Here is a 26,655-nt window from a genome sequence, read left to right on the forward strand (position 1 = left end):
CTGCGATTTTTCTAAACCTTTACAGCAAGCGACACGTGAAGCTGTACATGCAAGGCGAGAGGAGAACAGCACGTGCAGGGTGCATGAACGTGCTGAGCCAGCGCAGTCAAAAGGCAGGTGCGAGGAGAGGAGCGACCGATTTTTGCAAGAAAGGCGGCGAAACGCATGCGACTCAGCGCCCTCCGGCCGAGCTTGGGAGGCCTATGGTCTGCACGTGCAAGGTCTACCTAGCAAGCAAACCTCGCTTCCTAGTGCAGCTAGATTAGCGCTGCCTTGGGCCTAAAAGCTTGCGTTAGGTGCTCTGTGACAGGGGTGCTGGACGGCTGATGCCTGGGATAAGCTATGTGTGCACGTCGCGTGCCCACATTGGATCATAAGCATTTGTGCGTGAACATTCGTATGTTTCGGCACCCTTTATCTTTTGTTACACTGGGCACCACATATATTTTTGACACCACTTGCCTGATTATGATTAGTCAGCAGATTTACAGTGTGCAAGTGTGACTAGCGGTGACAAAGCCCGGTGTCAAAGTGCTAATAGGGACCAAACGTTACCCTTTTAGCGCAAGGCATGCCATTCTAGACGCACTATGGAGAGCGCACATGCGCAGATCATGACTGTAATTCCGCTTTTATGCTTCGCCGGCGAGCGGCTGCCCATCTGGCATTCCAAATTATTCTGTGAGCACTTGTACAGTGCTCACAGATACAAATGCGACATCAAATTTTTTAGTATCCGCCTCGTGCATCGGTATGGTGGCGCCACCGCTCGGCTAAGGCGGTTGTACCCTCTCCCAACCCCCCATAGGATCCCATGCATTTTGAATTAAGTTTGCGATTTCTTTGCGCAAAAACAAACTAGCGCCATCTCTCGACAATACGCCACACCGACGACGCAACACTTCCTCTTGCTTCCACCGATACGCGATGCTCGTAGGTGCCCCTCTCTCCACTTTCTTTTATTTCTTTCGGTGGCCGTGAGAGCGCGCGCTGTGCACTGTGCTGTAGCGCACCCGACAAGACCGGCTGGGCTTGTCGTTTTCGTCGCGTCTTCCTTGAACGTTGCAACGTTAATATTGTGTTAAGGCGGTGGCCACACGTCGGACGATGAGCCCTGATTTCGTTCACCTGCCATCTCATCAACGGCAATGTTTCAGACGCCTCAGTTGTGTACTTTTGTCCGTTGGTTGCGGGACAAGATGGCCTCCTGCAAGACCGCGTTTTTCCAAGTCAGCTGTGTGCGTAGTTCTCGGCGTCGTAGCAGTTTGATGACGCGAGGACGTCAACTGGTGCTACATCGTGGGAACCGCTGAAGTGACTGCAAGCTTGACGACATTGTGCCAGAAAATTCTAGCGTACTGTACGCGCACGATTGTGATACACTTAAAATACCGCGCTTGGCCTCGAGCGTCAACCTGGTACGCCTGTGTGCAACAAGCGTCTTGTTATCGTTGTTGCGTCGGTTAATATTGAATTGCAATTGGAATACCGTTTTTGCAAAGGTAAGTGAAGCTGTAAGTAGTTGTCCTGCTATATGCTCGCTACTCCACGAACATTACTTCTAGAATCGCATTTTATGTTGAGCTGCACGTACCAAAGGAGAATCTAGCATACGAGATATATTGCACGCGTGCGCATTTCCTATATAAATCTGAGTAATGCCACGCGTGCGAATTTCCTATATAAGTCTGAGTAATGCCATGCTCAATTTAAAGCGCATGTGTTAGAGGATTGTGGCTTCAATGGTGAAAGTGATTAGATATTCCGAAATATGTGATTGCAATGCAGTTAGAACTTCCTCATATGTTAATACGGTCTGTGAACAAAAAAAAAACGCTGTGTGAATGTTTGTTGGTCATTTGCTACAGTACTTCACGCATTATTATGCAGCTGTGTGACGGCTGTTAAAACGTTCAGCAAGTTAGATTTTGGTTTTCTTGGCCTAGTTGAGTGCTACGAGTGTTGGGCGAAGATAAAATCGCGTGTCTTTTGTGCGTTTCTTAAGCAGGCATACAGCCTTAATAGTCATTGTTGTTGTACTGTTTGGGGTGTTCAATAAAACAAGAATGCTGTTTTGTACTGCAACAATTTTTATTTCATCTGTGTTAACAGATTACGCAAACAACTTGGACACATGCACGTAAGAAACGTACGCAGTGCATCGCGCGCACGCACAAGAAAACGGGCCTGTCATTTTAAAACAAATAATATAGAACAATCGACATAACAGACGGCATGGTTGTCTAGTGGAGCAGCGTCTGCAGTACAAATATCAAACCAGAATGAAACATGAATAGAAAAACGGAGAGTAACAGGCGCTTTGCCCACGGCTTCTATGAGCCGCGCATATCCACCTATCGCCACCGTCCGCCGTTGGTGGCGCCACCAGTACCACTGAAAGCAGCAGCGCACGAGGCGGATAACAAATGGTATGCGCAATTGCTCGAGATAACCACACCATGTTGAGACGAATCTGGTCTCTGAAGATAATGTTGGCTCTGATCTACGCGTTCATGTCAAAATTACGCCGATATGACCTGAACTGAAGACGGTGAAAATGAAAGTATATCCGTTCCTTAGCCCTAAATTGTCCTGTTTCAATCCGCGAGTGCTTAACAACTGCTTCCTGAAGCCATACATCTTGTGACACATTATTACCCAATGGAATTCGAATTCGAAAGGAAAAGGAGAAGTCTTACCAAACACAACAACGACAAAGAAAAAGTCTGCAAATTCTATATACAGTAAAAGCTCGTTAATTTGACTCTCGTTAATTCGGAAAATCGGTTATTTCGGACACATCAGCTGGTCCCTGTAAATATATGCATCACTCTATGAGAGCGGGCGCTCGTTATTTCGGACAGATTTGACCGCAAATCGGATAATTCGGCGACTTTCAGGCCGTTGGCGAGGCTCGAAAACAAAAAAAGAACAATTCGGAACAAAAGTGAAGCTCAAATGCAGTATCGCCATGGACATCAATTATCGACTTGGCTTGGATTGAGACTGGTTGAACGCCTTTTTTTCGCATGTGGGTTTTGTTGCTTTGTTCCCGTTGGTGTGCTGCATCGTTGATCGCCGATTTATCGAGGAACGTTTCAGTACGGCTCCTTTAGCTTGATCGTTGCTGGTGCTTTTGTGCTGACTTCTCGTGTGACCGCACTCTCCGCCGATGGCAACGCCGGCGAAGCGGCCCAAGTACGAGGCCAAGGACTTCACCACCAAAGTAGAAATTTTGCGTGCTCTGAATAATGGGCTGTCCCATCAAGAAGTGATGAAGAGTGATGAAAGGGGATCCTTGTATCGGTGGCAAAAGAAGCCAGGAACGAGTAACCGTACTTTTAGCTGCCAACGTGACGGGAACAGAGCGCTTGGCGCTTCTCGTTATCGGAAAGGTTCAAAAGCCACGCTGCTTTAAGAACATCAACAATCTTCCCGTGGATTACCGTGCCAACCGAAAAGCATGGATGACGGGTGAAACTTTTGCGGACACTGCAGACATCATGCGAGCTGCTGTGCACCTTGAAGGGCTCAGAAAAATTGTGTCCGCACGAATATCTGCTCGAAAACAGACAAGCATCCGCGATTACTTTGTTATGTAAAGGTATGTTGAAAAAACTCGTGCATTTATAGTGTTTATTTTGACCATTCGATAATTCGGACATTCGGTTAATTCGGACATTTTTTCCGGTCCCTAGAAATCCGAATTAACGAGCTTTTACTGTATATATATATATATACATACATACAGGGTGCTTTTTTAGACAATACAGATTTTTTAAAAGTATCCTAGGACAGTAAGGCTCCTGTTTTCACACACGAACTCCACGTCGAGGCGGAAATACTTTGCCACAGTTAAAATGACACTGATGCAACTAATTAACAAAAACTCGTTCATTAACTTTTTATTATTGATCCGAGGGCAGTTTTTCATATTAGAAAGTTGTAGTGCTTGCCAATTTATGGCACAGTACCGATTTTATACAAATAAAAAAAGTTGCACAAGATTAGAGATATTCATCATTGAATTTTAAGGCTGATACCAAATTGATCGCGCCCGGCACGCGAAAAACGCGACCACTCTGTTACATCAGATTGGAACTACACATGACAAGGTGGTGACGATCGCACACTTGAGAGCAGCACAATAGCAATGCGCCAATGCTGAGTCATGGTTTTTTTCATATTTGGCGGGCATTCTTTGCAACGCAGAAAAAAATGACTATCGTACAGGAAACAACTCAATCGGTGGTTTTGTAAGGTGCTCTACAACTATGTGTTCATACTTCAGGTTTTAAGCCAATAATTAAGAAGTTTGGCAATTAAACATAATTAACAAGTTAAATGGAAAATAAGAAATGGCCTGATTGACTATAAGCCAGTGTGAATAGTATGTGTTCGGTTCAATTCACTTTCGACACACCTTTTATTTTCAAAGTCTTGACCCAAGTTGCGCAAGACAACCTGTATAAGCATACATACATACAGTTAAACCTCGTTATAAAGAAATTGAAGGGCCGCCGCGATTTGCTCGTTATAACCAATATTTCGTTATAGCCGCAGCAGGCATTTACTGCAAATATTATGCGCTGTACTTACCGAAAACAAATAGCGGGCGAAATAGCATCTCGCCGCACGCTGGTACGCAACAAAATAACTGCATTCCGCAAATAAAAAGGAAAAGTCACACACCTATTTTATTACACTTCAAAATACACAGCTCGCATTTCAAACAGCCGTAGCTGCAAAGAAGTCCGTAATTGGACGTTGCTGCATCTTCCTGATGCGAACGATGGCTCGCTCAGCTGCGGCTGCAATGTTCATGCCATCTTCGCCGCCCTCGTGAGCGCCGTAGTAGCGGCGCAGTACGTCCACCGCGTCTAATGCCTCCGACGCTGTCGGCACGTTGGACGCTTTTGGCACGGTGTCGGCACGTTCGTCGGCAGAATCATCGTCGCTGGTCTCATCCGGATCGTTGACAGCGCGCACAATGTCGTCATCCAGGAGCTGTTCCGTTACCACCACTTCCGAGTCCGCACTCACATAGTCGCAAAACGACTCGCTGTCAGGCACGACACCGGCATCACGAAGTGCCGTCCATGATGCTGCGACTTCGTCTGATGTGGCGAAACCGTCTGGCATAGCGGGCTCGTCTAATAATGGCTCATCGCTGGCGTCTGGTGCGGCGGCAAATGAGGCATGTCGAAAGCAATTTGCGATCGTGGTCGCCGTCACACTCATCCACGCCGCTTGAAGCATTTAGAGTGCAGCGTACAAGTCAACATCGGTGTTCCGCTTCATCCTCATGTTGAGCAGGAGCCTGTCGATCAGGCGCTTGCGGTAACCTGCCTTCAGCGACATAATCACGCCTTGGTCAAGCGGCTGTATTTTTGCTGTGCAGTTGGCAGGTAGGAACAGCAGCTCGATGTTTTTGAGCGCGGCAGTGGTGTGGTGGGCGGTGCAGTTATCTAGAACAAGGCACACTTTGCGGTTCGCCTTTGCCAGCTTCTCGTCCCATTCGCGAAGCCATTTTGCAAAAATCTCCCTGGTCATCCAGGCTTTGCGATTGGCCGTGTACTTGACTGGGAGCTGCCTCTTCCCCTTAAAGCAGCGGGGGGATGTGCTTTTGCCAATTACGAAAATTGGCAGCTTCTCAGAACCAGTCATGTTTGCACAAAGTAGCGCAGTGATCCGCAGCTTACTTTGTTTGCCGCCATGACACGGCTCACCTTTGAGGGCTAAAGTCTTGTGCGGCAACATCTTGAAAAAGAGAGCGGTTTCGTCCGCGTTAAAAATGTCCTCCGCGCTGTATCTTTCTAGCAGCCGCACAATGTTTTCTTTCGCCCACTTTGTAGCCTCTGCTTCGTCGACAGATTGCGATTCGCCGCAGACCACTCTCCCGACAATGTCATGGCGCTCCTTGAAGCGTTGTAGCCAACCCGAACTTGCTACGGAGTTGTCATAGCCCATGATGCAGGCGAAGTCTCTTGCTTTTGTTTGTAGCAAGGCGCCGCTCACCGGCAGATTCATGGCCCGCGTGTCCAAAAGCCATTTAAAAACGGCCCTTTTGACCGCTTCAAAGGCAGGAGCCCTCATCCTTTTAGCGCTTCCTTTCACGCCACGTGCAACAGCGTCGATGATGGACTGCTGCTTGCTTAAGATGGTGGACAGTGTACTCGTCGATATGTCAAAGTCTCTCGCCACTTTGCTTTTCTTGGTCCCCGATTCGACGGCTTTTATCATAGCCGCCTTCTGATCTAGCGTTATACGCTTTCGCTTCCCGCCTGGCGCATTCATGTTGCTGGAATCACGAGCGCAGCACGATAAAAGCACGACAAAGGCACTGCGGAAGCACTAAAGAAAAACACGCACGCAAAAACAATGCGGCTCACGTCGGCGAGTGACAACACTTGCAGTGGTTGCAGGCGCGTCGCGGCCTTGCGCACCGAGGCGCCGAGGCAACCGAGGAGAAGGTGGGAACGGGCTCGCGGGCGCAGAGAGAGAGAGATTGTGAAGAGGAAGGGGCGCTCTTTTCTGCAGCCCTTTAGGGAGTGCGACTCAGCGCCATGAGGAAGGAGAGAGGGAGAATATAAAGAAGACGGAAAAGAAAAGGGCGAGATGTTCGCGGAGTTGCCGAGTCCTCGGCTGTCGGCGGTAGCCAAGCGGACACCAAGCGGCGCACGTGCAACGCCCTCTCCTCCAGAAACGGCGTGCGCATGGCGCGCCTTGCTGGAGGATGCGTGGCGGGACTTTTGAACTGCTAAATAGTTGTCGCGTTGCGCACCATCTCAAATTCGCGTTGTGCACTGTCGTGACATCGGCTCAAAATTTTATTTCCTAACAAAATTTGTTCGTTATATCCCATAACAGGCAAATTTTACCTCGCTAAAACAAGGTTTTTAATGCATTGGTTTCTATGGGGACTTTCAAGGGAATTACGATTTGCTCGTTATATCCATTATTTCGTTATAGCCCGTCTCGTTATAACGAGGTTTAACTGTACATACATAATCGAGAGCGCCCTCCTGAAAGGGCACCTTGTTCCTCAGCTATCGCGTGTGCCAGACCCGTGCGGTTCGAGCGCAGAGAGGTGGTCGCAGGGAGGTGGCGCAGGGAGGTGGCCATGTTGCCGTGTAACTGCCGTTACATGGCAACATGGCGACCGTAGCTACAGCGCCAGGCCTTTTTGTCTGGTGCAAGCCATGCGTCGCTCTTTCCCAGCGTGCAGACACGCACCTGTTGGGCACTGCTCGCCACATGTCACACTAGCAGACATCACTGACCACGCACGCCTGTCCGCACTGGCCTCCAGTGACAGCCCCCGAACCTCCTCTCCACCTGAGCTCGCTTCTGTCTGGCGCTGGCTCGCCGCATCAGATGCTCTCAGGCCAGCACGAGAGACTTATGTGCTGCTCTGGCAGGCGGTTTCTCATTCATGCGCTCGACTGCTGCCCTTTGTGTGATATCCGTAGCGCCGCCGGCAAGCGCACACTTGATTGGTCTTGCAGGGTTTCCCTGGCAAGCCCGTGATTGTTGCACTGTGCTGCATCTTGGGTTAATAAACTCGTGTGTGTTGACAACCTGCCTCGAGTGCCTTTTCTGCGCCGTCTCGGAGAGTCGATGAACCCGGCTGCAGTGTCTTTGTGCGCGGTGGCGGAGGAGTATGTCGCATCCCTACCTGGTCGCACTTGTAGGGTAAGCTTCTCACACAATACATACATGGGTTATTCTATCTCAAGTGTACAGGGTGCTTTTTCGACCACCTCCAATAATTCAGGTAAAAAAAAATCATGCTATCATATCAGAACTTGGGAAGCAGTTATTCAAGTGATATTTTTCGGCAAAACATTTTTTGATGCCGTTAGGGTGCTTCGAACTTTGCACACAGAATAATTTATACAAAATTATCTCTTTAGACATTACTGCGAGAAAAAAAAATTATTTTTCAATCTAAGGGCCGGGCAGTCCTTCAATTTGATGATAGTTGATTTATATTTGTTTTAATTCAAATTATTGTTGGCTATAGGAAAACATAATACAGTCGAACCCGTTTATAACGAACTCGAAAGTGTCGCGAAAAGTGGTCGTTATATCAGTAGTTCATTGTATATAGACTCGCCGTTAAAAACGTGCGCTTTGCGGCCAAACCGTTTTTTTTCCCCTTTGTGCACTTTTAAAGTGCTAACAACTCCTTCCGTGACAAGCTAAGCCTTTTCGCATCGTGAAGCGACGCCCGCTGCGTGCTCACGAGTGAACTAACCGCCTTTGCAATGAGCTGACACCGTTTCACCGAAGCGCGGTACCGCGACGTGGAGCCGATCGTCCCTGGCTAATTGCGTGCAGCGCGTCGCCTACTCGGGTCGCGGAATTACTGCCGGGCCGCTTGCTGTATGCTGTATGCGCGCGTTTGTGCTTGCTTCGTGCTTGCTTCACTCCGGATCGTGCACAAATGCGGCGACTAGCCTCTTCGGTAAACGCGGCGAAAACAAGCATTTTCCAAGCAACGCGCACGTCTCCGCGATGCTCTCGCGGCCCTGCACGACGATGCGCGGCGCACTTCAGTTGTCACCTAGTCAAACACGCAGTATACGCTCGCTGTCAGTGCATCGACGTTTCTCGGTGCTCCCGCCACTCAAAAACAGCGAGCTACTTTCGTTTCTACAAAGCGACGCGCACTTTAAAGCGGTCTCGCACGACGCGGAGGCGGCAAACTTGCGAACGGCAGCATGGCTAAGCATGGCGCGCTCGTACCGCCGTCAATCAGCAGTGTACGGTGTACGCCACACGCGCAGCCGAGCACATATCTACAGATGACTGTGATAATGTGGTAGGCTATAAGGCATAACGGCACATTTATCGACGGCCGCCACCTCGCCTTCGCTCTTTTCTGATGCTTATCCGCGAAGGCATCGCCGCAATCGCGCGGAAGTCGACCGGTTTCTGCCGTTACCGAAAAGGCAGACGACTTTTTGCGGCACATTGTGGCGTCGACGAGTTTAAGGACGCAGTGAACCTTTTTGCGATGGAAAGTTATCGCGGTTATCACTTCTTGCATTTATGCCTTCTTGCGTTCCAAGGCATTGTTTGAAAGCTGACCGCAAGGCTTCATGCTGCCTACTATTTTTTTTTTCCTCACTGCCATTCTACCACTGAAGAAACGCCTGGAAAGTGAGCGACCTCGCTCGCAGCGTCCGAAATCTGCGTGCGGTGCTCGCCGATCTGGGTATCTTAGTCGCGAGTAAACGGGAACGGGGCACGCGCGAGCGCGCGCCCCTGTCACGCTTTAGAAGGCATGCTTTAACTTTTTTTCGCTTCGTATGCGCCATATTTTTACCGCGACCGCGTCTCAAGTGTTCGTTGTAAAAGTAGGAGGCTTTGAAAAATGTTCGCTATATCTGGACACAGCTTCAATGGTTAGCATAGGAAAATCGTAAGTGCACCCAAATATGGTCGTTATAACCGATAGATCGTTATATGTGGGATCGTTATAAGTGGGTTCGACTGTAAATGCAACATTTTTTACTTTTATTAGAGAAAAATACAGGTTCTTTAATGATGAATATATTCACACTGGAGAAGCAAGTAAAGCAGAAACGTGACAAAATTATGACAAAGTTGGCAAAAATGACGTTTTTGATGCATATTTCGGCATCAATTTTGCAAGATAGTGATTCAAGTAAAAATGTGGCCTTTACATAATTGTCTAGTATGCCTTTTAAAACAGTAATTTTTGTTCAAAGTGAGAAAAAATATTTTGAAGTGGACAACCAGAAAGTCAACTAAACAGCATGCTGGCGGTGGATTTCAGAGGGTGCCATATTATCTATCTCCTGTCAAAAATACTTACTTTTGGCCAGCCCAAGGAAGATATTCAAGCTAAATGGCAAGTCACAAGGAATAATTACCATATCTACCTTACTTTAAAGCACAAATTACTTTTTAACTAAAACCAAGAAGACCTGCCTGCATGGTGCAACAAAATAAAAGCCACACTGAGTTTGTGATGTTCGCAAAACCGCACCACCAGAGCCAAAATTTTAGGCACTGTCATCACAAGATGGTGACAAATGTTCTTATATGCAAAGGTGACAATGCACTGCTTGCAGTCCTCGATTATGTGGCAAAATTTAATCATAACCCCAAATTACAAAAGCAAAATGAAAATAGTTATAATTCCATTCTAAGCTAGTGCAAACAAAGTTATGTCATATTTATTATGTTGTGGAGAATTTTCGTTCAAGATCGTTTTGCTTTTTTTTTTTTTGCATTTACTGGTCAGCTTCGTTATCATCGCCTGCTTTACAAAGACATTATAAATGTTCACTACTATGTAATTACCACATTACTTTGTAGGTTGTTCAACATTTTGTTATCCTTTTGCTTTGTACTATTTTCTATGTATATCTATGCTAATGATGATATGGTAGACCTACTGCCTCATCGTAGTTGCTAAGGCATAGTCAACCTATACACGTCTGGGTGCTTGACATCCAAGGAATATGCCTACCTAGCAGGTAAATAAAATGTGATATTAATTTCATGGGTAGTGGGAGGAGATGATGTGCATGTATGGGATGTTTTGTGCAGCAATGTACATTCCAATAAAACACAGTTGAAAGTCCAGCATTCTTCTATATCTAACGCTTTTTTCTTGTGTACGTGTCCTGTGCATTAGCCGGCACCCCCGTTTTCAAGTTAAGTGTTTTGCTCTAGCTTCCATTTCCTAACTATACTTTGGAATTAATGTGACTTCAAAGAATGTGTTGCAAAGGATTTGCCTCATCATGGGCCACAACCTCGTATGCAACTGTTGTGCAGTCATTCAACAATGAAGAAAAGCTTGTGGCAGATAAACAATGATAAGAGTTTTGTCTGAGAATGGTGACAAATAATGAGCTTTAAATGTCAATACACTACCATTCTTAAATGGTTTGACCTTTTCTGGTGGCCAGAAGTGGAGGCAGGTTACATATTTCGTGTTAAAAGATAACATGTGCAAAATGGTATTTCCACTTTGCTAAGTGAATAGTGTTAATATGATTTTTTAAAACAGGTTTCTGCTTTGAAACAATAAGACGGAGTTTGCATTAGGTTCAGTGGCATGACAGATTTAGGTAAATACAGTAGAACCTCATTGATACGTTCCCACTTAGTACGATTTCCTGGCTCCTACGCTCGAAATCGCGAAAATTAAAAATAACCCAATACAGCTGTGTGTAATTCGTCCCGGTTAATACGTTCCCGGAAAATACAATTATTCGGCAGCAACATTCAGCACCGCGGAAAACTGCGGTCGTATGATACGTTTTGTACTCAGAAACTTTCACTCAGGTGCGCAAAAAGCGCCCTCTCGTGTACTTGTGAAGCGCAAAGTGGCAGACAGTCGCCGCGCGGCGACGGCGGCTTCTCCGCAGTGCCTTTTCCCCCCTCCGCGCTCTTACTGCTTTGTTAAATTGTCCCCTCCGCACTTTCTCTGCTTTGCTCAATTGTCCCCTCCGCGTCTCTTCCGAATTGCTCGATCACCACTCTCTGTCAACCACACACCGACCCGAAGGCAGGCGGCGACGCTGGCCGTCGAAATCTTCAAACGGCTTTAAAAAAAAATAATAATACTTTTCTGTAGCACTTGGCACGATTTTGCTGAGCATTGCAAATCCTTCATCCGAAGCCGGTACACAGATGCACACTCGTTACACACACTTTTGTTCAGACCCCAAGGCTACAACAACAGCCGGGAGAACTAACAATGTGGCCCAAAGAATGGAGGTTGTCGCTTCTCCAGTCCGCCACGGTTCGCTACAAGACCTACGGAAACGTGCATGCCGCCGCCGCATCGTCGCCGCTGCACAACACGCCGCGACACGTAACCATAGCAACGCCACCATTGTGCCCAGTGAATATGGCCAATAATTTGCCCCACACTTTTCTCCCGGAGCGCTTGCAATGCGGGCGCTTGGGGACTTCACCTTCGGTTGCCATTACGCCGGGCGTTATCTTTTAAAGCCCGTTCCGCCTTGCAAGATGGTGTGATTACGAGTGGCGGCGAACATACCAGCACATGTCTCAATTAAGACAGAACGCAAACTGATCAGCGCGAGTGTGTGACGATATCCGCGAACAGCTGTCATTTTCGGGGACGCTTATCACTTTCGCAAGATTTCACATATCGTGTTGTACCGCGATTGTTACATGCACTGCGAAGAGTTGAGCTTGTTAAGCCTTTAGCGGGGCGGCAGCTTTTTTCACGGACGGGGCGAGTCGCGCATGATCTTGCGAACGTACATCATCAAATGCGTATGCTCGAGAATATCACTTCCGCTCTTCGGCAAACCTAGCCCCATATTTCCAAGCGGCAATGCATAAAGAACCGACGCTCATGCAGCAAGAAGTTTCGTCTGCTGACACGGCGGTAGCGTTTCTTTACATTTACGCTGGTTGTCCCAGAGTTCGATTTTGCAATATTCGGGTTGTCTCGGGATTTCAACACACGTGACCACGACATTATTTCCGGTCAGGACCGGAACTAGCTGGCTGACCTCTGGCTGCCAGCGAGATGCCAGGGGTTCGAAAATCGAAGAGTCCCTCCATGTTTTTTTAGAAACAAATGTTTTTTTTCGCACTTGCACCTCAATATGGGCTTGTCAGCCTCAATTTTTACTCGATTCGGATCGTACGTTTTCCCGGATCGTACGTTTATTTTCCGCATTTTTTTCGAAAACGTATCAACGAGGCTCTACTGTACCTACACCCAAACAAAGCAGTATTCTTGTGTTGGGCATCTTTTCTGCCGCTTCAGCTTGATCAGCTGAATAACTTAGTCAATTTCACCTATCTTGTCAAGGTTAAACCAGCCATAAAATCTACACAGTATAGAAGTACGACTAAGCATAGCAACATATTCGAATGGAGAACTAGAGCAGGCTGCTTTGTGCAATTCACACAATATTTTGTGTGGGCAAAAGCACAAGCGCAGCACTGTGATCATTCAGCCCATCTACCTTTGGTGATCCCAAGAGAAGCCCTGTCCACTCTGGACATACCCCCATGAGTGTGGAAGTGTCCAAGTTCAGCCCTCCACCGGACAGCTGGTCCTGCAGCCAGTCCAGGTCGCAATCTATGGATTCCACATGATCTGCAAAAATCCTGCACGCAAAGAGAATCAAGGCTAAATGAATGCAAAGAGAAACAGGGAGTAATGCTGCAGAAGGGAGCATTAGCTTATTCACCACACAGGATGACTGACATTTCATATGCCTCATGGGGTGTGCCAGGATGACAATGGTCAAAATACAGGTAGCATGCAGCGTACTTGCATACAGCAATATGTGAGAGCTTTCTTTTCGCCACTCATGAAATAGAGACGCTTCTTACAGCAAATTCACATATCTTGACATGCTTTTCATGGTCTCTTGCAGACTTGAGGCACTTATTTTTTGGTGGATTCATTATTTTGGTGATTATTTGGAATTTTATGGCAGTTACTTAGTCCGAATTGTCAGTTGGCAATTGTGCTATACAGCATCAAACAAGGAAATAAGTGTGACATAAGTTTCTTCGAGGTTAAATTCAATAGGAAGACAAGAAGAGCATAACAAACAGCACTATCAGCATACAACAGCCTATTCTTGTAGCACTCCACAACAGAATGTACACAAAAGTTGGGTTGCCAAGTACACCCATGAAGATAGCTGCCAAATGATTAAAGTTAAATTTTAAGTATACCAAGTTAGCATAACAGGTGTAAGGTGTTGGCAAACAGGCAAACAAATTTTGCTAAATATGTGGGTATGATCAGACCCGAAATGCAACAGATTTTGGGGCACTTTTCGTACTTAGAGAGTCATGATTATTGTAATGGACGAAGAGAAAGAAGAAAATAGTTAAGAACACAAAGCAACAATACTGACGACAGAGAACGCAAAAAAATCAGGCGAAGCTTGCACTAAGCCACACAAGGCTTGAAACAGCGAAACTGCACAATTCTGAAGACTAATCTGGTTGCGTCTAGGTTGTTTCCAGGCCTTAGCTAGGTGATGCAGGTCGTTTCTACGTTGCTTCTAGGTTGTAGCTAGGCAATGCTCAGTTGTTTCTACATCGATTCTCAGCGCAGAGTGGTTCGAGTTAAACCACAGACAGTCACAGACACGACACCGATGTCCAAACTCCACAGACAGAACCTCACGCTGAAACCAAGCGTTTGCACCTCTAATAGATCTATGGGCACGTCGTCATTGGCATAGGCCTACGATCACTTTGGGGTCTTCTCGCAGTTTCCATTGCCTTTCGTGTTCCCTAGTACTATTCTCTCCTTGTACATACTCGGGGTCTTCGGCTCGCCGCCGTCACTTCGCAGTCATTTGTTGGGCTAACTGTTGCCTTCTTCCTTTTTAGTGGAAGTTGTGTGTAGTGGGATTTACCCAATTTCTGAGGCACAAACCCCTTTTATGATGATGAGTTTTTTGATAGGCCGCACAGTGGCACATACCCATTTGATGACGATAGTTTTCTTTATTTTTAGTGGACCAGGTGGTGAGTAGTGGGATTCACACCCAATTTCTGTGGCACATACCCGTTTATGATGATAGTTTTTTGGTACGGGGTGAACAAGGAACGATTTGCTAAACAGCTTCGCTGTTAAAAAGTTATGCATGGTGAAAAGAGAAATGAAAACTGCCAAGATGGCACAGACAGTGCCAACATTCCACTTAAAATTCATTAAATTTTAGTTAAGAACCCTGCCGGCGGCAAGTCATCTTTTCGTCCACTTTACTTTCTTCACATTTATATTCTAAATACTACAGATAACACCCCCTGTACTTTCCTTGGCGTTATTGTCTGTTAGTTCTCATTAATATTAAATTTTAGTTTTACATGCCAAAGCTATGGTACAATTATGAGGCATGTTGTTATGTGGGACTCGAGGTCAGCTTTGAACATCTGAGGTTCTTGTATGCACCTAAATGCACCACACAGGCATTTCTGGATTTCAATCACTCTGAAATGCAGTTACCATGCTTGGGAATCGAAACCTGCACCTTCCCGCTTAGCCATGCCACACTACGATCATTAAGCCACCGAAACTGTGTCTGCACTGTTGTCCTAAAATGCCGTGTTCTAGACATATAAACAAGATGGCGTATGAACTGTGCTCGAAAAAGGAACGGAAGTGAACCTGTGTGCTCTTCACCTCTTGACCCATGGACATGGATAGGACCATATGCTACGTTATCATCTTCAGAAGCAGCGTTTAAGGTCTAGGCCTATTCCTCCCTGTAGCTCCATCATGCACTACAAACATGCATACAAGGAGGCACCCAGAATTAAATGAGCCTAGCCCTGCGTTATCAGCAGTAAAACGTTGTGGAGTGTTCAGAACATTATTCGCTTCGTTTCTGAATGTTAGTAGTTGTGAACAACATTCCTTTCATAGTTCAAGCTGACTTTCGCATTTAAGTTTCATGATTTATTCTTGCATTGTTGCTCTCTGTACTGTGTTTTTTATCAATGTTTCATTCTTTTTGTACTGCTTTTTGTACATTTCTCAGTAATTCAAAATCCATGACAATATCACATGCACCAACATCAGATTTGCAACAGGTGTGATCGTATATCATTGAAGGGACACTAAAGAGCAAAACGATTTTTCTCATATTAGTAAAGTACTCTTTCATGATACCTAAAAACACCACGCTTGCTGGAAGAAGACGCTTAGTAAAGGAGAAAACGCGCAAAAACAAAATGTAGGTGGCGACGCCACCTTGAAGTTTCCGCACCACTCGCCGTGACGTCACATGTTTTGACAGCGCCTTCTATGGGCTACGTAGTTCCTAATTGGTAAAAATGAAGTACATTGTCCTCTCAGGGGGCCATAGATTTAACATACCAAGTTTGAGGTAATTTTGTTGAGCCAATGGCGCCAAAATACGATAAATACACTTTGAAATCCGCGACGTCACGCGGAGAGATTTCGGCGTGAAATTTAAAAATGAAACTTTGAATTTGATTTTCTCCTCTATTAAGAAAGCTATGGCGGCGAAATTAATGACATAGAGTTCTCAGAGCACAATTTATCGACCTAAACCGATTCACTGTTTCTCTTTAGTGTCCCTTTAAGATTTCATGGTAGCAACAAGGTCTAAAACAAGCAGCATATGCAGATGTCTGAACATCAAAAGCTTCAGAAACTTAATTTGCCCAACCAATGAATTGCCCAACCAAGAAACTTAATTTGCCCAACCAATGAATAGTGTCTTCAATCCTGCAGTTGATTTTTTTCAAATAACATATGTTTCAGAGCTCATTCGTAAGGTATCAGCAATTACTTAGTTGCCTCCAGTTGAACAAGTGAAAATTACTACCAGCGTACCGGAAAACTACAACCGTGCAGCTATTTTCAGAGCGCCTAGCAATTATTCTTGTTTTGGCTTGCACATGCATCAGGGTCAGATGGGAGCAATTGATATCTTGAGAGAGAGACAGGGAAACCCAGTTCCAAAAATTCTCTATCATAAAAGTATAAACGTATTCAAACTTCTGAAAATCCTAGTTTTTTGTATCAAAGCTATGATCTGTTTAGGAAATACACCACAGTGAGGGACTTCGAAATAATTGTGACTAACTGGGGTTTTTCAGTGCACGACTAAATCTTAAAGGGACAGACAACCGCTCACAACACGAATTAAGATAACACCACTAATGGAAAGATCGTCTATTGCATTGGCTAAAACGAGACCTGTTTTTCTCATTAGATGTGAATTTATATTTTTATGTCATCACTAAAGTCAAAATAAGTTTTGGCGCCCCACACGGCAAAAGAGCAAAGATGCATAAGAGTCCAGTCACATGACCTTTTACTGGTGTTAGCGGTTAATGGCCTCTAAATTAGTCCTGAAATGCAGTACACTTTTTTTTTATTATCATCTTTTCTATTCTAACTTAAAATAAGCAGATACGCCTTTGTTTTAGTGAGCAGAACAACAGCGCCGCCTTCGCTTGACATATGATCCGATGCTCACGAGCAGCAGCATGGAAATTGTTTGCATGGTTGTTTGTTACCCGAGAGACTAGCGACACCTGCCTAAGAGTTGGCAAAGTACCAGGTGTTCCTGGCTCACGAGACGGTAAGGGGACCTCACGTGACAACGAGCCTTCGGAAAACTTATTTTACCTGCTTTTTATGCTCAAAAACGTTTGAAAATGTCAAAATAGAGGTGGTTAACCACAGTTGCACACCCTCCTGTGAAAGCAGAATGCTGAACGTAATGAACAGTTTGCAAGGAGGGCTATCAGAATCACTATCCCTTCTCAGTGTTGCTGGAGAAGGGATTAACTTTTTTAGTGGTTTCTTGGATCGAAAAATTCTGCTCACAAAACATCCACGCGCTTTTGGAATCAACTACTGCAGGTTTAACCACTATCGAGGGGGAGGTTTGCGCTGCACCATTGAAAAACTGGGTCGACAAAAATCTACTGTCAGTCCCTTTAAGTACATGAGCTTTTTTTTGTATTTCACCCCCATCAATATGCAGCCACAACAGCTGCTATCGAACCCGCAACCTCAAGCTCAGCAAAGCAATAACATAGCCACTGCACCACCATAGCAGGTAACGCATACATGCTTAATTAATTAAGCACACCAGACTCCAGGGGCTTCCCTTACTTTGTGTTGCCAGAATTTTTGTCCTGCAATGCCACCTCCATTCCCAGGCTTGGTGGTGAATCTGTAGCATTCTCCTTCTGTCTGGAACTATCCTCTGTTGCAAGCTCAGTGCTCGAAGTAGCAAGGGTTGAAGTAGGAACGGCTACAGGCGATCTCACACTGCCTGCGAAATTGGGAAGGTCTTCCAACATGACACAGCTATTCAGCACATCTGAAGTGCCATTGGTGGCCTGCTTGTCACCAAGTAGTGTTGTGTCGTCGTCACCAATCAAGTCAGATGAAGAAAAAGCCTGTTAGAAAATGGAATAAAGAGAAAAGAGAGTATGAGGGAATATTGCATGCACAGATTTAGAAATGGCACTCTCAGGACAGGTGCACTTCCATAACACACAGCCTAACAAACTGAGGAAATAGGCACGAGTAGCATAAGCTGTAGCTTTATGACACCATCTCCCATGTATCAACTATATGTACTCAGTCGTGCATTAGAACAGGTGTTGCTTGTGACAGGGCACAGTTAGCTCTAGCCAAGTCAGACCAACTCAGATATTACAATTCTACACAATTCAAGAGATGCTCCAGGAGGGTCAATAAATCTTAAAACAGCTTCAGAATACTTAACTAGGTTAACCAGAAAGACTACATAGAAAAAAAAGTAAATTAGGACTGTAAGCAAGCAATGTTTATAGCACAATCCGCTACAATTAGCTATTTTTATAGACACATTAAGGAGTACTGACACGAATTTTAAGTATTTTCGGACTGTCGCTCCAAATAATAGCACTGGTGTCGAGAACTCTAAAAAGAGTGTTGTGGTGCCTGGGAATGCACCGAATATATGTTTAAGAGCGCTACCTTAAAAAAACACTTTCAGTTTCAATATCGAGGGGGCGGCTTCTCAGTGATGTGTCATGGCAGTGTGACGTCACCGGGGAGACAGTAACACGCAACGTACTAGCGGCAGATCTGTCTCCTGCTCGTGGTGCACTAAACAACGAGTTAATTGGCATCCAGTGACCACGACAGTGATTTTTATGATTTAGGCTGCATGCAGGACACAGAGTTCGCAAACTTAGTGGAACTATCTTGACTCATCGTGATATTGTCCATTGCAGTGGGGCTGGCTTGCCGTGCTCAGCGACGAAAACTTTAAAATCAAAGTAAAATATTTTATACGTGTTGTCTGACTCTGGTGTTTGGAGAGCGTTAACACTGCACACCAAGGAAACGAAAAACGTCACTTTTACTATGTCTCAAAATTGTGTCAGTACTCCTTTAAACAACAAAGCTATTACAGTTAATGAGAACTAACAGACAATAATGCCAGGGAAAGCATCGGGGATGTTATTTTTAGTAATTAGTATATAAAGGTGAAGAAAGTAAAGTGGACCAAAAGATAACTTGCCGCCAGCAGGGACCCTCCCGGCGGCCCTTGAAAAGTTACCTTCTTTTCTTCATTCATAGCGAGGGTCTCGTTCTGGCAGACTTGATGCCTTCACATAGTATGTGAGGCATTATTGGTCGGCTCCCAGCTCGTAAAAAGATCACGTGTTACGTGACGCCAACAGGCAGAAAAAGAGTGTTCCACACTCACCGCAATAGTTAAATGCACACATATACCCAAAAAGGTAGACGGGAAGACGACCGCCACTGTAGCTCAGTGGTAGAGCATCGGACGCGTTACTATTCGAAGGTCACAGGTTCGGTCCCTGCTGGCGGCAAGTTATCTTTTCGTCCACTTTACTTTCTGCACCTTTATATACTAATTACTAAAAATAACATCTCCAATACTTTCCTTGGCATTACTGTCTGTTAGTTCTCATTAATAGCGTGTCTAACAAAGAAAAATAAGCCCTTGAAAAGTTACCTTCTTTCCTTCATTCAAAGCTATTACAGTGGTACTTACCCTGCATGCTTCCTTAAAGGGGTGGTGCCATCAAATTTCGAGGCTATAACAAGCCTGTTATGGGTTTCCTCTGTATGCAAGGACACTCCACACGAAGGGTCGGACACAGCAACCGTTTAGAATTCACTTCCAAAGTGTACCTAAATGCCCATTCTCCCGATCGAAACCCATCGCTAGCGCGCCAACACTGACGTAGATCTGTAGGATGGGCAACGAAAGTTGTAGTGACATCACACCAGACCTGCTGTAGTGACGTGAGTGACCTCCGGACCTCCACCACCTCCGCAACGTACGTACCGGCTGTAATGAACTAGAATATATTCTAGTTCACTATAGTACCGGCAAAGCATCGGTTGCTACATCACTCGCTGAGTTTCAATCGCTTTCTGGCTTAAGTGCGTCACAGCCTTGTGTGGTCACGTGACCAAGCCCCCTACACTTCTACGTCACTGCCCAACCTCGGCGCCCAGAAACCGAAACCGAAAGTTGTTCCCATCAAAAGGCAATATTAAATTATTTAGCGAGAATAGATTAATCTTGGTGTGCGCATCACGCTTCCTGGAGATATAGGGAACGCTTACAGCAAAGAACGCGCAAGCCACAAATTTGTTGGCACCACCCCTTTAATGTATGTTCCGTTGTCTTGAGCTATATTTTCACAGCTTTTTTGTGACACTACAAAACATTAGTTTAAACTCTATTACCAAATTGCTAAGCCTTTGCAAATGAATATTCAGTTGAATATGTATAATGCTACTGAGCATTTGCTTTGGTTAAAATTTCAGACCTCAATATTTTCACAAAGTATTTGAAACAAACAAACCTAAATTTTGGAACATGTATGATCAACACTTTCGGTGCTGGTGAGCATGTCGCAGTGCTCACTTGTAGCTCGGAGCCAAGTCAAGTCAAGAATGAAGGATTTTGTTTAGAGTCGCCAACTGATTTAGACCTTTTCAAATATTCCAACACTTCAAGGAAGGAAACAAACTACGAAGGATTGTTTCATCATTCAGCCAACCTTTGCAAGCAAATTCTCCTTGATACAGCACTCTTCTTTTCTTCTGTATCTTAAAAGTCGGCCCAACATGTGACCTTTTGCTTGGAAAACTCTGCCTAGCATTGACCTTCTTGCAATATTATCTAGAGGATGCTGTGCTGCCAAATGCATGAAAATGTCAGGATGTAGTATATTCAGATGGAGATTTATTCTTGAAATCCAAGGCACTAAAAATAGAATCAGCTAGCAGTGTTGTGTCTGTACAATGTTTAATTCTTTACTAAAAGTGTCCGTAAAATACAAATATTCTTTATCATTTTTTGAACTTGAAAAAAATTAAATCACAAGAACTTGTGCGGGGTTGTGTAATTAAACCAAACATGAACAATGGTGGCAGCCACTATTGTTGGGAGAACTAAAAAATAAAAAGCCTGTGCTTACTGAACACGAGTTTTAATTTTCTGCCAGTCAGTCTTCATTTATTTCACATGTCATACTGGGACACGCATATTTCACTTAAAATCTCAGAAACAACTTTTTACACTCACTGCAGCTTTGTTCTGGCTCAAATTTCCCTGAAAGATAACATTTTACGGCCTTGATCATTTATGTAAAAAAACACTTGGCAATAGTATTACTGAATTTACGCGTGCAAGTTGTCACGCTTGCATGATTGGCACACCGTTAAAGGGATCCTGAACCACCTATTGGGCTTAGCAAAAAACCACATTCTACAAACAGCAAACACTGCTGTGAACATTTTAGCTGATGAATCAAACAGAAACGAACAAGCAGCATTTTATGAAGTCTAATGATGCACGGAAGGTTTTTTTTTAATCGCAACTAGTTTGATTAGAAGTGGTTAATTGTACTCAGGACTCTTGATGTCAACGGGATCATTTCCAAGATGTCCCACTTGTGGCGCACGTCACGTCCTACATTTACCTTAATTTCTCGATTAGTAGAGCACTGCTGTTGATAATATTGACGTTTTAAACGTTCTCACACACTGACCTTTCACCCTGAAATAAATTCTTATTTGCCTTTAGTGTCCCTTTAACAACTACCCACGATTCAATAATTAAAAAATTAATTACAACGTTATTGCTAATTAGTTGCAACAGTGTTATTTCAGCTGCGGCAAAGTATTTCGCCCGGACGTGGAGTTCATGTGCAAAAATGACAGGAGCCTTACTGCGACAGGATTTTTATAAAAAATCTGTATTGTCTAAAAAAGAAACCTGCAGTTCGCTTACGCTGTAAATGTGCGCGCCGGTTGCTCTGCTGCTAGTGAGTCGAGCAGCGATTCTTCCAATGTGGACCATTCCCCGAGTGTATATTTGTATGTCTGTGAGCAATGTTTAATACAACACATAACTTTTATTTATAAAAAATCGTAGAAGTGTTTTTTTTTAGGATTTTGCTTGATGTTACTCATGAATAAACCATGTGTATGTAACAACAAAAATGACTTTTTTTTTTTGTCACTTTACGGTCACACGAAAAAATTTTAGATAATTTTTTTCTCAGATAGAATCATCTGAAGAATTTATTTCAGCAATACAAAAATTACACATTTTTGGAGTGCATTTCGCAAAAAAATTCAACCCTCAAAGGGTTTTAAAACCTACCACGACACAATCACCTAATAGGCTGACTTGCTGGCTTCGATCTAATGTCACGTTCCTTCCTGATATTTCCTTTCTCCATGTTCCAATACACCTATCATTTTTCTTTGTGTCATTTATGGCGCACCAGGGTAACTATGCTACTGACAAGGGCACTTGTGCCAGTAGTTTGAAGGTCTCTGAGGTTTTGATCGAGTGCAGTACAACTACGCTGTTGACTCTATGGACATACTGATTCAGTGACTATTTAAGCTGACTATGTAGCAGTACCCCTTTCACCAATAAATCTACGGCACACCAGTTCAGACACTGATATGCCTGTGTAAGACTAGAATAGTAGTCCCCTAAAACATCATCAACACAGGCATGAAAAAAAAAATGTGTAAAGCCATATCAAGCACTGCTAACATAAACAAATTTTTGTGAGCACATTCGATAAATACTCAGATTATGCCATAACAACTTACAGGAATTGGAGAAGTGACCAGCTTAATGGAGGAAGCAGCAGGTGTCACAACCTGTGAAGCCTTTAGAACAGGTTCTCGTAGGCCTTTAGAAGAGGCTACATGTGGATCTTGTGGACTAGGCTGAGTTGAATCCACGACTTCTTCAATGTCACATGGCAGCACATCCGGACTGCACAAAACAAAAAGAAACATCTGTATATAACAGTAAAACAAACACATTGAAGTGCAATCAATAGCAGCAAAGTTGGGCGTAACCATTTAAAAAGAGCGAAAGAAAGAAAAGAAGAATCATACATGCAGCAGTGGGTGCACTTGTGAGCTTGAATCGACAATTAAGCTAGACAAATGCACCATAAAGAATAGGAACCCAAATGTTTTGGAGCAGAAATAGCTGTGTGAAACCCACTGACTTGGGCAAATTTCTTAACAGATATGTTATTATTTTGAAGCAACACAGCTGTAAAGAAAGTTCACATCCAATGAATTACAGTTGGGGTAATTTAAAACTGCTTAGATGTACATTCCATATCATTACTCAAGAACATATGCGATGTGTGTCATTAAGCATATGACCAAGAAATGCTGCATCAAAATAACTACAGCAGATTGACATTGTGGATTTCCAAGTTTCAAATGCAAGACACTCATGGAGTCATTGGTAGTGGGTACAAAAGGTACTGCCAGACAGTTTAATTCTTGAACAAGAGTCCCACATTGTACACTGCTTTTCATAAGAACTCTGGCTACATCGCAGAACTGATACGACACTTTGTGTTACTTTGCAATCATAAAGGATAATCATAAACAGTTGATCTTGCTACAGCCAGTAATGAAAGCACATGGTCACCTCTGAGCATCTTGTAAAGGGTCGAGCAGACACAGAGGCTCCATAACATCCTCTGTACTGAGGGGACTGGACACTACAGGAACAGTGTCCAAATCACTACAGGCCGCTGGTGAAGCCGAGGACCGTGCAGGCGTCAAGGGTGTAGACACCAAAGCTGCCCTCGGGGACTGGGCAGAGGTCATCGGCTCAGAAACAATGGTGCTGTCTGTGTCACCAAGGTCTTCCATCAGGTCAGTAACATCATGTATTACAGGGCCTTCAGAATACTGGGAACTTCCAGGCTGCACAATGAGAAAAAACTTTAACTTACAGAGTTTGTGCACTAAAGTGCATTGTGATCCAGAGAAAGAGAACGACAGTTTGCAAGAGTTGTTTCCCACAAAGTGTGTGTGTGTACACACACACATACATAATAAATACACAATTAGCTTACTTGACAGGAGCGACACATCAAATCACAAAAATTCATTATTAGCCTCTTTGAAAGCTTGGTCTAGATTTTGGCCGTGGGATCGGCCTTCTGTCGAAGGCTGGTCCCATGGCCGTAGCAAGACTTCTGTACAAATAAGAATGGTTTCATCTGCATCCATTACAGCAGAGAAGTTGCTTAACCCTTTGAGGGATAATGGGTCGAATCTGTCCCACTTTTTCTTCTTCAGTAAAAGCTTCCCCAGCCGCTGCGCGTCATTATCAGCGCTATGATTTTTCTGCTGCCGTGGGTAAGAAACATATAGGAAACCAAGAAAAAATATTTCACCCGTTTACAATATGTGGTGTTGAGATTAAATTCATTTTGCTCTGTAAAATTTTCTTAGAATTGTTGTTCCATTGCGTGCAAGGTAGCTAAAGCTCAAGATTTATGGTATTTTTCTCTTTTTCTGAATTTCGAGAGAAGTAGTTCTTGCATAAATCTATGGACTTTGTTTCAAAATTGGAGCAGTATATCAGCCAATAATCGTGTCGAAGCTTACTAGAACGAAAAATAAAGCACTTTCTTTATAACCCTAACTACAAAACAGGTCCCCATAAATGCTTTTTCAAGTTTTTTGGGCACTATTACGTCGCAAGACACGCTTTCTGAGGGAGAAGGCGCTGAAATTCCTTTTTTTTCCTGTTTTTACGATTATGGTACCAGTGGCAGTCAGACCAAAAGCTGTGGCTAAGACGTTGTTCCTGAAATTGAGAGGCAAAAGAAAATAATGACGAGATTGAAGCTCTAGACAGCCAGGAAGTGAAAGAGAACGCAAATATACAAGATCTAAGAGAAAAGCTAATGCCTCATGCATGAATGGAGTTCATGAATGCATTTACCAGATTCAGTGCATTCGTTGACACCACACTGATGTGGTTTGCCTTTATTGATAGCCGCAATGTACTTGCGCATGTGCCGCGGCTTTCCACCCCTGAGCAATGTATGGGTAGGGGAGCCCTTGTCAGGCAGTTGCATCTGCCTTTAGCCCCTTCATCCCAGACAATGTCTGTCTGAATAAAGTTCAAATTCAAATTCAATATTATATATGAGTGGAAATTCAGGCGTAACTGAGGTGCTTGTCCTCATCTACAACGAATGAAGAGACAGAAAGGAGCCAAAGTGGTTGGTGTATGCAAAGAGGTCCGACAGAGCTGCTGACACAGCACAACAGGCGCTAATGCACATTCTGTACCACAACCGGAAATGAGTTGCGCCAGAGTCTTCTTTTTTTTTTTTTTTTTTGCAGAGTTTACGAAGAATGCAGTGCCCCTCTCTACCACTTACTTCGAGCCTTTTCGTGCCAGAAATTTGGCGAAAGGATTGCAGCTTGGTGCGCTTATGAGGCAATGGGACAGGTGTTGTCCCACTTTTTTCTCGTAAACTAATGGTCGTATTTTGGGGGAAGTTGTTTCATACTATTTCTAAGTATGTTAAGTGGATATTCCGCAGGCATATTTTTTTGTTATCGTGTGAAAAATATAGATAAACCCACAAAGGGTTAAGGCACTGGGAGGATCATCTACATAAAAATAAAATAAAAAATAAACCATCAGCCCCAGTACCAAGCTCTGGGGAATGTAACTAAAATAGACACAATGAAAAGTCAACAGTCTTGAATGTGGTAAGTGGAATAGTTTCCTACACTGCAGCTATGCTACAATAGAGCTCCCGATAATAATTTATCAGCATGGTTTTCATTATGGCCATTGCAGTGGGGGCTCATGTGACAACATTTAACAGTGGGCATTTTGCTGCCTCACTTTTCTTGGCCGTGTTCACAACACTTTCACACAATGGCGGGTGATCAAAGAGGATTGAAAATGTGCAAAGACCGAGTTCCCACAGTGTAACCCAAAAACAGCAATAGTGTTGAACTCCTAGTGACATAATCCACAAATAAAGGGCACAGAAATAAACATCAGTGGTCTTTTGACCTTTCATTGGCAGTGAAACATATCAGAGAGGTTGTCTTCTGTCCTAAATTCTGAGCGCCTGGTAAACATCCTGCCTGAGGTGCCTGCATTCAGTTGCTTGCATTCAAGCACCTGAGTAATAATTGAACGTTAACAGCCTGGCTGTTAACAACCTGGCCTTACATACGAAAATGGCCTCAAACATGTCACTTCTGTGCCATGCGCTAAACAGCTTTGCTGGTTGTCCACCTCACAGAGTGGAATGGCTCATCAGTTTTTTTTTTTCTTTTTATTGCGATGGCAATTTTATGGACACTCCCGACAGGTTTTTGCCGTCGCCGTTGTCGTCAGTTTCCTTCTGAAGTACAAATTGATAACATCACCCCGCGCATCCTATGTTCTATCCGCGCGTAAAAGCTCAGAGTGCTGGTGACGAACGCGGCTGAAGCTGAGACGAAATGAGCCAGCCGTCTCCGTTGCGCGGAGGGCACATTCGATAACATTAGCCCACGTGCGAGGCCTGCCAACGACTGCTCATCAAACTGAGAGGAAACGCCCTGCCAGCCTTTCGTAAGGAGTATGAAGGGACGCCAGGGGAGGGAAGGGGGGCTGCTTCATTCGTAGGGTGCAGTCGCTGGCGCATCCACTATCTCGAAGCATCAGGAGACAACTCATAAACTTGCTGTGCTCTCAACGTCTTCACATTCAGAGAACTGACAGCACGAAAACCGCTTCGGTCCCTAGAGCGGCCACATTTCCTTAA

General features: G+C 44.4%; 1 protein-coding gene across 2 annotated transcripts in view; it reads right to left on the bottom strand.

The window, feature by feature from the left end:
- LOC119372469 (heat shock factor protein 1) overlaps nucleotides 1–26,655 on the bottom strand; it is a 65,385-nt gene that overhangs the window by 15,889 nt on the left and 22,841 nt on the right. Inside the window, exons 5-8 of one of the 2 annotated variants that reach the window (XM_037642950.2) lie at nucleotides 23,508–23,788; nucleotides 22,661–22,829; nucleotides 17,660–17,949; nucleotides 13,041–13,143 (exon numbers count right to left, since the gene is read on the bottom strand). In XM_037642950.2, the coding sequence (XP_037498878.1) occupies nucleotides 13,041–13,143; nucleotides 17,660–17,949; nucleotides 22,661–22,829; nucleotides 23,508–23,788 (843 nt within the window). Of the gene's footprint in view, nucleotides 1–12,998; nucleotides 13,144–17,659; nucleotides 17,950–22,660; nucleotides 22,830–23,507; nucleotides 23,789–26,655 lie in introns of both variants that reach the window. The other variant, XM_037642942.2, reaches the window with a different exon arrangement.

Source organism: Rhipicephalus sanguineus, chromosome 1 (genome assembly GCF_013339695.2).
Source record: "Rhipicephalus sanguineus isolate Rsan-2018 chromosome 1, BIME_Rsan_1.4, whole genome shotgun sequence".
Classification (NCBI taxonomy): Eukaryota; Metazoa; Arthropoda; class Arachnida; order Ixodida; family Ixodidae; genus Rhipicephalus; species Rhipicephalus sanguineus.